At 39.7% G+C, this 12,909-nt stretch overlaps 2 protein-coding genes across 3 annotated transcripts in view; one reads left to right on the top strand and one right to left on the bottom strand.

The window, feature by feature from the left end:
• Positions 1–642, top strand: part of MRPS18A (mitochondrial ribosomal protein S18A) — a 44,997-nt gene extending 44,355 nt beyond the window's left edge. For both annotated transcript variants that reach the window (XM_081330613.1, XM_081330612.1), the window contains exon 6: positions 290–642. In XM_081330613.1, the coding sequence (XP_081186739.1) occupies positions 290–434 (145 nt within the window). In that variant the 3' untranslated portion in view covers positions 435–642. The remainder of the gene's footprint in view (positions 1–289) is intronic.
• Positions 643–2,009: 1,367 nt separating this feature from the next.
• Positions 2,010–12,909, bottom strand: part of RSPH9 (radial spoke head component 9) — a gene marked incomplete at its 5' end in the record, with an annotated part of 30,817 nt that continues 19,917 nt past the window's right edge. The window contains one exon of the mRNA XM_081334631.1: positions 2,010–2,202. Within this exon, the coding sequence (XP_081190757.1) occupies positions 2,042–2,202 (161 nt within the window). The 3' untranslated portion in view covers positions 2,010–2,041. The remainder of the gene's footprint in view (positions 2,203–12,909) is intronic.

Genomic DNA, 12,909 nt, shown 5'->3' with positions numbered 1-12,909 from the left:
CTAATAGGAAATTAAAATGGAAGAGTTGCTTATTTCTTGCCTGACTTCTACAAATCTAAAGCAGCACTAGGCAGAAGCATTTTAATTAATTACTCCCACTATTGTAACTGAAGTAGTACAGCCCACAATTAAGGTGCTTAGATCATTTGATTGAAGCACATGGGGCCCTAGTTGTCACATGCTAATAAAAGTAAAAGGAGGATGTTATTTGTAACTATTTATTGCATTTCAAACATGTTTTGTGATTGCCAATTTTATTCATGGCATGGTTTTCTGCTTCTCTTCACAGGTACCATACCAGATATTCTATCAAGGCTGTGAGACCCATTTACAATAAGGGGAGAAAATGGTGCAAAGTTCCCATGCCTATATCACATCCAATACTTAAAGATAATATTACTTATGGATCAAAGCCCCTTCGTTTTAACCACTGAAGGAGAGCGCAGCTTGAGTTGACAGTAGATGACGATCATTTAGACCATCCTGTGTGCATCATAAATGTTTTGTAGAGTCTGGAAGAAACCAAATGATTGCAGATGGTAATCTTATTTGCTGGAGCCTGGGAAGGCTAGTTGGACAACCAATTTGTTACCTCTATGGAGGCATATCTCATTTCTGTGTATATTCCGATTAAACTCTTGAGATGAATTTTTTGTCATACGTTTTTTCCGGTTGGATTGTGCATTTTGCATCCTACACTACCCTAAGCTAATTGCTGAATAATACAATCATATTGTCAACTTCTGAAACGAACCTGGCTGAAGCCATGTTTGTCATTCTCAGTTGCCACACAGGTTGGGGGGGGGGGGGAAGGAAAGCGAAAGTATTGCTAAACACAGAGCAGTCCCATGGGAACCAAGGTCATTCCCAAAGGTGCTGGAAGGTGGAGAGAAGAAGCATCATGGAGCCTGCCAACTGCTTTCATTGGGAAGCATGATCAATTACATAATAGAGGGAAGGAAAGTGTTGCATTTAGTTACACTGAATTCCTGGGGGGGGGGGAGTTTTAGAGTTGGTTTTACTTTTGACTGCCAATATGTATCCAATAAACATGTTCTTTGAGGAAGCTTTAAGCCTCCCAGTTCTGATTTGTTTGGGTCCGTTAGTCGGAACCTTGACACATATAAGATTTGGAAGGATTCTTTTAAAAAATCATATAGTCCAGATCCCTACCCAGTACAAGAATCACCAGTGCTTAAATAAACAAAAAATGTCCAGTCTCCTAAGGTAGTCTATTGTTGAGTAGCATAACATTAAGTTTTCCCATCCATCCACAGTCTGCTTCCTTGTCATTTAAATCATTGTTTTTCATCCCATCTAGGATTTTCTTCCCTTACAGTTCCTTTATTATCTGGTTACTGTCCTATGGAGACACTACTAAAGTGCACATCAAACATTGGATGCAATATCTTCAGTGGGGTCTCACAAATCCATTTTGACTCTATACTTTTGTGGATGTAGCCAAGCATTGCATTTGATTTTTTTTTTGTAACTATTCTGCAGCACTCCGATTCTTTTTGCATATACCCCTGCCCAGTATGCTTTCCCACCCCCAACTCTATATTCATATGTTTGATTTGTTGTGTGTGCATGACCTATTGTAAATGTCTATGGAGACTCTCAGTCATCCAGGTTACGGTTGTCCCAAAGGTGCTTTTTCAAAAGGCAACTGGACTTTCTTAATTTTCCCTTGAAGACGTTTTGCTTCTCATCCAAGAAACGTCTTCAGTTCTGACTGAATGGTGGAGGATGGAAGAATTTATATTCCTTGCAGTCATCTGGTCATTGGTACTCTTTCTGAGAGTCATTTAAGGCCACTTGGAGATTTATCTGTGCCCTCGGGGTCACCTGAATAGTGCAAAATGGGTGTGGAACGACTCAACTACTCTAAAAAAGAGTGCTAACTAAACATTTTTAAAATATGGATCACAAGGAAGTAGACTGATTTCACACTGATTTATTAAATCAAAAATATAGATATAAGTACAAAATAATTATAACATTAGGAGATAGCTTCCTTAATTTTATGTGTTTGTGATCTTTACAACATGAAGGGTAAGTCTATGTTCCTCTCCCCGTTGCCAAAATAGATATAACCGTGCTGTTTAGTATTAGGAATATGGTAGAATGTGAGTCCAGGCCAGAGTAGACTTCGTAGCACTACTATTCTGCCTCCTCTCTCTACCTGGATGCTCCAGGACCCTATAGAAAAACAAATGTGTTGAATTTTACTAGAAGTAATTACAAGACAAAAGTTGTTGACGCAACACAAAATAGGATCAAATAATTTAGCAATCACTGGAAGATAAGCAGAAAATAAGTTTAAAAATAGCAAATTTAGAAAGTTTTGACATTGATTTTAGATGGAGAGGAACTGGTTTTGACTCAACGTTGGCAAGACAAAGTGTCTGAGTTTTTGGCTCCCCAGGCCCAGATGATATTTCATCTCTGACTCTGGACAGTGTGGTATTCCTCCCAGCTGAGCTGTACTGCAATTTGATGTCCTAGACTCACAGCTCCTGTTCATGGAAGAGGTGGTATCTGCAGCGGAGGGGCCTTCTGCACAGATTTGTCTTTCATACCAGGAGACCTTGTTCATAGTACTACTACGCTCATGTCGGAAGCACCTATCATGATGCTTCCAGGTTGAAAGGATTAGCCAGTGACATCATCGTTGCCTAGAGGACACCCGAGGAGGCTCCTTTCATGTCGCAGATATTTTCCCACCGAAGTACCTATTTATCTACTTGACTGTGCATGCTTTCCAACTGCTGGGCGGGGCAGGAGTTGGGACAAATTGACGGGCTCATTCTGTCACACAGCTCGTTCTCAGGTTTTGAACTGCTGAGCCATAGACCTCTCAATGATCTTCTGACTCTGTTCTAAGCACTGAGCTGCTCATGGTCAGTAATGCCTGGCTCACTTCCCATTCAGATTACTGCAGTGCATTCCAGCTGCATCTGCCTTGAAGACTGCAAAGAAGTTTCAACTGATCCAGAAGATGGTGGTGAAGGCAATGCTAGGTTTACCCATGTAACACTTCTGTTGTGCAAGCTGCACTAGCTCCCAATTTCCTTCTGTGTGCAATTCAAGATGCTAGTTGTTATCTTTAAAGCCCTATATGGCCCAGGGCCAGGTTATCTGAGAGACTGCCTCTTTCTAAGAAGATCTACCCATCCTAATAAATCAGATAGGGTAGACACACTCCTAGTTCCTTCCCTTAACCACTGCCACCTTATTCTAGGAAGCATGCCTTTTCCATGACAGTCCCTATCCTACAGAATACTCTTCCACCTGAATATTGGCATGGGAATCTTTCATTTAGCCTTTTAATGAATGAATGAACCTTTATTGTCAAAGTACAACCATGTATACATTGAGATTGGCTGAGCCTCCCTTCGTGCCCCCACCCCCAACTTACAGTGATACAAATCCTCCATAAGTAGCATTTTTAAGGCTATATTTTTAATTTTTCAGTGTACCATTTTGGTACTTTCTAAAGAGATGTTGGGACACGGTGGCTCAGTGGGTTGGGATGCTGAGCTTGTCAATCAGAAGGTCGGCAGTTTGGCGGGTCGAATCCTGAGTGCCACGTAGCAGAGTGAGCACCTGTTACTCGTCCCAGCTTCTGCCAACCTAGCAGTTCGAAAGCACGTAAAAATGCAAGTAGAAAAATAGGGACCACTACGGTGGGAAGGTAACAGTGTTCCGTGCACGTTTGGCGTCTAGTCATGCCGGCCACATGACCACGGAGACGTCCTCGGACAAGCGCTGGCTCTTCGGCTTTGAAACAGAGATGAGCACCGGCCCCTAGAGTTGAAAACAACTAGCACGCATGTGCGGGGGAACCTTTACCTTTACCTTTAAAGAGATGTTATATTAGTATCATAATAAGTCTCTTTTTGGTTCAGGATAACTAATTATTGCATCCATGAAGAATTCTGAAATAAATATTCAACTATCCAGTTTCTTAACAACTCTGCTTCAATATAAAATTATCTTCATGATCAACAGTTTACAAATATCACCATATTCAGTGAGATCACAGATACGTAACAGAAAATCAGCAATAGAGGAATTAGGAGCAGCAAACAGATAAATTGTTCCACACAATCTATGTACAGTAATTTCTTCTGAAACTGCAGTAATCTTTCCTGTAAAAAATGCAGCATCTCACCATTATTCCTATGTGTTATTCACATATTGGAAATGAAAAAAATACAATATTCCTGTGAGTCATCTTAACTCTCGTGCAGTTCTTCCTATCTATCAGATTTAAGGTTTGAAAAACAATATGTATTGTGTATATACAGACCATATACCATGAACAGTAATGTTCATCTAGCTCAGACATGTCAAACACAAGGCCCGGGGTCCAGATCCGGCCCGCGAAGTGGTTTCATGCGGCCCGCAAAGCCATCCTGGAAACAGCGAGGGAACGGCTCCCACTGCCTTGGCCCTGGCCCAGAGACCCTCCTCCTGCCAGAGACCCTCAGATCTGTCCCACTCCTGCCCAGGCCCCCATAGGCACCCTTGATGCGAACAATGTAGAGCTGCCCATGCCCACCCAGTAGGCCATACGCACTCTAGCCACGCCCACCCAGTAGGCCACGCCCACCCAGGCCACACCCACGCGGCCCCCTGAGGGCAACCGCAGTGCTGATGCGGCCCTCAATGAAATTGAGTTTGACACCCCTGATCTAGCTCCTAAAATAAATCTAGTAATATCTACAAAGGCCCCCTATCCGAGCAGGAATAATGTGCTTCTGTGTGGATATTTTGCACTTGTTTCGTTATGCAAAATTAGTTATCTTCTCCTTTTCTACTGGCAGCCAATCCCTTCTTAAATTTGTAGCAAGGGGCAAGGAGGAGAGAAGTGCTCTTTTCCCCTTAAAGCAAGAATATATGTATTGAATGTCATACTCTTTTAAAAATTGTGATGAGGTATTATTGTTCTAAGGATAAAATTAGTGCTTTATTTCTTGAAAAGCAAGTACACAAAAGCAAGGGGGAAAAACGGCAGAGAGAGTCACAAAGCCTCCATTGGTTTACAGAACAATTCATTTTCCTTGGTGTCTTATGTGGTTCCAACTTTGAAGAAAAGGAGTATTAAGGTAGTAAAGGGATTGGTTTCAGTGTTAATTTTGCTTTGGTGATGCCAAGGATATTAAAGTAAAATTCAAACCTAGACTGATCAATGTGTTCTGAACTAATAACCAGAGAACCATGGGAGTGAAAAAGGAGTATTACAGTGCATTTGCTTCATCCAAAGAAACTTGAAAAGATTGGAGAATTCCAATAAATATTAAATAAACAGAATTATTTACAGATGGAAATGTTCAGGTAGTTCCTAGAAAAATAATTATAGATACTTAATACAGAGAGGTTACAGTGCTATTCTTGTGGCAAATTCTTTGTGCTTTCTGAATTCCATATCAAAATGAGTGTTCAAGAACCTATATTAGATACAACACTGAATACATAAATTATGCTGATCCCTATACAGTAACTCTGGTGTTAAGATAATAATTTACTCAACGGTGCTCTTTGAATACTTCAGTGACACACACTATTATTTTCTGAAAGTTGAGCTGACCTGTCCCTCCAATTCAACCTGCAATAATGATCTGTGTCTTTCCCCCCATCCGATTTAATTTCCACCACATACTCTCCTTGGGATATCCTCTTTGGGACTGCCATTAAAGGCCATTCACAAATTACAGCTGGTGAATAGAGCAGCTGCTTCCTTTATAAGAAGAAAACTACATAACAAGCACAGCTTTTTTACCCGTTTCCTGCCAAGCAAATGTCAGATCCACTGTTTCTCTTTGTAAAACTTTAAGCAGCAAACTCAAAGCTTGACCTAATCCAATACTGAGCCTTATCTTTTTTTGTTATAATCAATACAAAAATTCACATAATCAAGTTCAAGGCAGAATTTAATAAAATTTCAACTATAAGTACTTTATCAAGCAAGGAGATAGTTTCTTTAAGGTTTCCTTTAAAAGATCAGTCATTCAATTTAAATTCAAATTGTCTACAAAGGAAGGTAATTTTCATAGGTATTTTTTAAAGATGGCTGCCATGATGCTTTCTAGTATCTAGTATCTATCTGCCAGTATCTAACCATGATCAGGAAGCAACTGATAAGAAGCATTAATAGAAGAAAAACCACTTCAGAACAATGGTAAATCATGATTGAAAAGAAAACAAATACTCAGTGTTCCATGAAGACTGTTAAGTCTTGCTCAAATCCAATCTGGTTTTTGGCACTTAGAATACTCTAGTACAGGGGTCGGCAACCTCGGCTCTTTTATGACTCGTGGACTTCAACTCCCAGAATTCCTGAGCCAGCTATGCTGGCTCAGGAATTCTGGGAGTTGAAGTCCACGAGTCATAAAAGAGCCGAGGTTGCCGACCCCTGCTCTAGTATAAAGGGCTGTTTTTGCCGTTCTTTTATCTTTTGTTTCAGTATATGATATGTAAGCCATCCAAATGCCAAATTTATTTATCAGATGCAGAATAAAGGATTATACTATTCATATTGTAGTTTCTGCGAATACACAGAAATTCTGAGATGAAGTGAGAGAAAATCCTTTAAAACATGTTGAATTATTTCAGCCGTTTTTAATATCAACAACAATAACCTTCTGCATCAGTTCTGGGGGTTGGGAATGGGAGACGCTATTTTGAGGTGAATCTCCTCCTTTCTCTGTGACTGGTTCCAGGCGGTGTGAGTGGGGAAGGGGAGGTCAAGCCATAAGCCCCTGCAGCGTGGGGTGCCTCAGAGCTTGGGTCTCTCCCCCCTCTTAACATTTTACATGAAGCCACTGATAAACAGTCTTTGGCTCAGTCTTGACAAGATGGAATGGCTCTGGGTTTTTGGTCTCCCAGAGTCTTGTGATTTGTCATATTTGACTCCGGATGGGGTTGCCCTGGTGCACTGAATTGCAGGTCCTGTATGTCAATTGTGCCTTTTCCTGGACTGGGAGGCTCCGCTCATGGTCACACATGCCTTAGTCACCTCACAATTGGATTATTGCAACGTGTTTTATATGGGCTGCCCTTGAAGACCACTCAGAAATTGTAACTGGTCCAGAATGCGGCAGCACACATAGTATTATAGAGCCTTGGTGGAGCAGTGGGCTAATGCCTCCTTAAGTAACACCAGCTGCCTGCAATTAGTGCAGGTTCGCATCCCACCAGGCTCAAGGTTGACTCAGCCTTCCATCCTTCCGAGGTAGGTAAAATGAGGACCCAGATTGTTGGGGGCAATTAAGCTGACTTTGTAATAATGCCGCTTGGGGGTGGTGGTGTGAAAGCCCTAACAAGCAGGCATATACATAGAATGAAGGCTACTGCTAAGCTTGTAAGCCGCCCTGAGTCTTCGGAGAAGGGCGGGATATAAATGGAATTAAAATAAATAAATAAATAAATAAAATTAGGTGCCCATTGGTTCCTCCATGTTACACCTCTATTGCAAAAGCTGAACTGACATCCAGTTTTCTTCTGGGTGCAATTCAAGGTGCTGGTTATTACCTTTAAAGGACCTGGCTAGTTGCAGGACTGCCTTTTCCTAAAAATATCTGTCCATTCTACTAGATCCAATAGGGATGAGACAGAGTGACTGGCCCAAGATCACCCAGTTTGTGTTGTGCCTAAGGTGAGACCAGAATTCAGTCTCCCAGTTTCTAGCCTAAGGCCTTAACCACTACAACAAATTTGCTTTCCTTGTACTGTGGCAAATGTTAATGCCTGCTAACCTCTTTTAATTACTAGCTTTAGTTAATTGGACAAGTCTAACATGTTTGTAAGTAAAATGGGCACTTCCCGCCTCAACTGTCAATACTGAGGTTTTTATCTTCAGTAGATAGAGGGAAGCAGTAGTAAGTAGACAAATCTTCGAGTAGCTGACAGGACACCCCAGCTGCATTATATCAGCTACGTTGAAGATCAAGTGTATAATATATTCATGAAAAAAGGCTTTGCAGAGGTATTTTTAAAATATTTTTAAAATGATAAAAAAAAAAATCTTTTCAAGCTACACTTGGCAGAGCTACCTAAACCAAGTGTTGTCTCATTTTTTAAAAAAAATTGGCCTGTCCGAGCTCCAAAAAAGGAAAGAGGTGTGGGAGGAAAAAGCCTGGGAAAATTATCCTTTGGATGAAGATTGTGAACTTCCGATTTCCCCTCTGGAGCAGGCTACAGTCTTCATCCTGCCAAATATGGGTGGGAATACTAGGGAGGTGCCTACAATTTTCCAAAAAGGACATTGCTTGGAATGCTTCTTTGCTCAGCCAACCACTGCCTTTTAGAGGGATCATCTATCAGAAGCCATCTATCAGAACCTCTCAGATTCTGCTTTTTGTCTAGTCTGCCACCAAATTCATAACTCACCCTCACATCTGCCTGGGTCTCTGGCCTGAAAAATCTACTGTAAGCTAGTTATGGAGATTATTTAAAAAACTAAAGTTCAACTGAGAAGCTCTTGAAACAACAGAGAGCTGATCCACTTCAAAGTCATTCTTGCATAACGCTGCTGCTTTGGATGTATTTCAATGTTTATATTTTAGTGTGGTGCCTAGTAGAAAAGCAAGCAAGTCATCATTTAGTAAAATTTAACGGTCCCAAAAGGTAGTGTCAGGGTCATAAAAGCAAGAACACCTGACTCAGAAGTTATTACAATTAAGACAGTAGCAGAATTATACTAACACACCTTTATGATGATATAAAATGAGCTAAGTTCATAAACATTTATGTCTTTTATTGCTCATCACTTCCCTGAAGTTAGAATTTCAACAGAATTACACTAATTTATTTCTGTAGCACTCACGTGTGAAGTTCCATTTAGATTTTATACTGTTTGTATCTTTCCCTATATGTTTAGCATAGCAATAGCAATAATAAAGGTAAAGGTAAAGGTTCCCCCGCACATGTGTGCTAGTCGTTTCCGACTCTAGGGGCCGGTGCTCATCTCCGTTTCATAGCCGAAGAGCCAGCGCTTGTCCGAGGACATCTCCGTGGTCATGTGGCCGGCATGACTAGACGCCAAAGGCGCACGGAACGCTGTTACCTTCCCACCGTAGTGGTCCCTATTTTTCTACTTGCATTTTTACATGCTTTCGAACTGCTAGGTGGGCAGAAGCTGGGACGAGTAACAGGCGCTCACTCTGCTACGCGGCACTCGGGATTCGACCCGCCAAACTGCCGACCTTCCGATCGACAAGCTCAGCGTCCTAACCCACTGAGCCACCGCGTCCCTATTCAATAGCAATAATACTTAGACTTATATACCACTTCATAGTGCTTTACAGCCTTCTCTAAGAGGTTTACAGAGTCAGCATATTGGCCCCAACAATCTGGGCCCTCATTTTACCGACCTCAGGACAGAAGGCTGAGCTAACCTTGAGCCGGTCAGAATCGAACTATTGGCAGTTGGCAGAATTAGCCTGCAATACTGCATTCTAACCACAATGCCACCAAGGCTCTATAGAAACCATTATAATATTAAATATAGTATCAATACAATATAATTGTAGTATTATAGTTTTCACAAAGCTTATGCACGTTGCACAGATTTAACTGGAAGGGCAACCCATACTGTCTATTTAATGCTGTTTAATATGATGCTCTTTGGAACATCATTCTCCCATAGAAGAGATTAGCTCTGACCTATTGGCATTTAGAAAATCCCTGAAAACATCGTTCTTCCAGTACATTTGGAGATCCCAGGAAAAGGCAAGCCCACAAAATTATTAACTTTGTGTGTAGGATGCTGGTCCATTCCCTTCACTCTTATTTACATACAAATATAATTGACTGTTTTATTGTATGCCACCCAGAATCACATGAGTGAGATGGGTAGCTATATAAATCTGATAAATAATATCATATACGTACAATTATTTGTGCCTTTCAAAACATGTCCGAATTTATTTTAACATTTAATTGTCAGTGAAGACATGAAAAGCTTAATTTAATAATTGCATTCTTAAAAGTCACCTTATATAACAGCAAAAATCGCATTGTCTATGATAATTCTTTGCAAAAAGCAGGCTACCTAAATCTATTTTATATTCAGTGTGCATATCACCGTGAACCACTGAATAAATTAGTACCAATCTATAAAAATGCTTTCAAGAGCTGTTCTTGGACAATTATTTTAGCCTCCTAATTGCCATGATAGGAAAGCATTCATCTAATAACTATTTTTTTATTCTACGAAGATCTACTGTGAACTTTTCTCTAAATTATTCCCATGGAACAAACTGTACTTGTCCTTGGGAAGTGATAAATCATAGTACCTATCCTTGTACTCACCAAAGTGTTATTTTGTTTTTCCCTTGAAAATGCAGTCCTGAGATGTAGCGGGAGGGACTTGATGGATAGGTACTGAACTTCACCAGCTAAGCAGAACATGCCTCTCTGGCATTCATTGTTAATATCAGAAAAGAGAAAGGAGCTACAAAAACACTCATGCTTTTGTTGTCAAGATGGAAGCTGACTAAAACCTTATTTCCCCCATTTACATGACAGTAATAACTATGGGCAAAAGTAGTTTACTTCCTAATATTTCTTGCTTAAAGCTTATTCCATCTGGAGCTTAGCTCTGAGCCTTGTCTCATCCTATCATGTAAGTTTTTAGATAATGAATACAACCTACTTGTGCATATTTTGCAAGCCTTTTAAGGTCATGACTTAAAAATTACCAAAATGAACCCTGCATTACAATTTTGTCACTGTTTACCTAATTCAGGAGAAAAAAACATAACATTAAAAGACATAAGATTTTTAGTCTTAGAGCAGTCTGTACTAATAAAATAGTACAGATTCTAGTCTATTAATTCTTCTGTTCATGTCCAAGTATATTATTTTTAAAAGGAATTCAGGACAAAAAGTTTGCCAAGTAATCACTAAGATTTCTGTCTTAAGTTCTGAGGGCCCTTAAATTACATGGAACCTTTCTTCTTGGTTATATGCTTCTGCAGGATTTTAATAGAGACAGCAAAGTCAGTTGCTATAGAAACATCTTTGGAACATGCTAGGTAGCACGTAGCATCTACCTGAAAAGCCCTGGATTAATATATCATCTTCACAGTTCTTCAAATCCTATTGATCATGCAGAATAAAATGGAAATAGTCTTTTGCCACATTCATTATATCAAATGAAATTGGGCCACTTTTAAACATTACTGCTAGTTTCCAAACTAAAGTAAATTTTTCAAATTTGTACCCTTTGTTAGAAGACTGATCAGATGATCAAAGAAACAATGACTTACTGTGTTTCAGCATTATGATCTTTCTGCTTTTTAGATATTCTTTGCTTTCACGATAATGAATAGAACAGCAATAGGGAGGCTTTTTGTACTTCGACATTTCTTAAATCAAATTAAAATATTTATTTTTTACAAAAGTTTTAGCCACCTCATGTCTTGATTTGATTATTGGCTTTGACTTAAGAAAAATAGTAATTAGGAGTTCCATTATGATTAAAAGACTGTTCTGAACAGCCTATCTATCCCAAAATAAAGTAAGATACTCTAAGAATGAATCAGTCTGCTAAATATTTTACTCCATCAAATCATGTTTATTATCCAATAAAAAAGGAATATTCTACAAAGATCATTGACTAACTTGGATCATTTTCTACTTCTCTGCTATTCATATGCTAAATCTTGTAGCTAATTAAAGACATCTAAGCTTCTCTGTCATTGGTTTGAATCTAAGTCTCACATTATGGCATATTACTTAATATGTCTTCAATTTCTAAATGGATCCACATATACAATAAACCAAAATAAATATATTAATAATAAAGAAATACAGAAATCATATCATAAATTACTATAACAGAAAATAATAGGTCTATTGATAATCGGTCCTGAATTAATGCCCTTCTCAACAGGTTTGTTTTTAAGGCATTTCTAAAGATCAGTCGTGATGGAGCCATTCTGACTTCTGGTTGATATACAGGAAAAGACCCACCGATGACAAAAGAAGTTTCTCACATTCCTCCAGATGCCAGATATGAAAGTAACTCTAAGCATCTCTGCATGAGACCCAGGCACTGGAAAAGTAGGATTTACTTGAAGTAGATGATCTGAGGATACTCAGGTGCCAATCCATGTCAAAACCAGAGTGGGTACTTGCATAATATTACAGTTTATTATTCTTCTTCCTGGCTATCCCACCCTTTTCCATTTCTAATAGCCTTATACGCCAATAAATCTACACTACTAGACCTGTACGTAGAGATCTTGCTAATGTCATCTATACCAGGGGTCTGCAACCTTGTCAACTTTAAGACTTGTGGACTTCAGCTCCCAGAATTCTGGGAGCTGACGTCCGCAAGTCTTGAAGTTGTCAAAGTTGCAGACCCCTGATCTATACAAAGCAGGGGTTGCAACCTTCTTCTGCATAGGGGCCAGAGGCCATGTCTGTGAATAGATGATAGGCCCTTGTCTCCCTCTCTCTCTCTCTCTCTCAAGTTGGAAGGACTTTGGGGGAGAAACCATCGAGATTCTTCTTAGGGGGAAAAAAAGGGAGGTGTGACCAAACAGGAAAATGAGGACATGATCCACTACATCTTGTCACAACCTTGTTCCCAATCACAAGACTGGGAAGGAAGAGATCTTAGTAAACAAAGGTATGTTATAAAATACATAAATATATTCGCAGTGTATGCATTCTTGTAACATGATCCAAAATCATTACAATTTATTAAAATAATGCAGGTCTATGTCAGGCCTGAGATAGAATTACAAACTTGAATTCTTTTTTAGGACCACCATGGATCAGGTAGATATGCTATTTCTTTTTGGAAGTATGAGCCAGATGTTTTAGGGTGGCAATACAGATCCAGTCTTTGAGCCATAAGTTGCTAGCCCCTGAGGTAAAGCATCTGAAGTT

This window comes from Vipera berus (assembly GCF_964194415.1).
Source record: "Vipera berus genome assembly, chromosome: 1".
Lineage (NCBI taxonomy): Eukaryota > Metazoa > Chordata > Lepidosauria > Squamata > Viperidae > Vipera > Vipera berus.
Note: the sequence above shows the minus strand (reverse complement) of the source record. Positions and strands in the feature narration are given on the sequence as shown.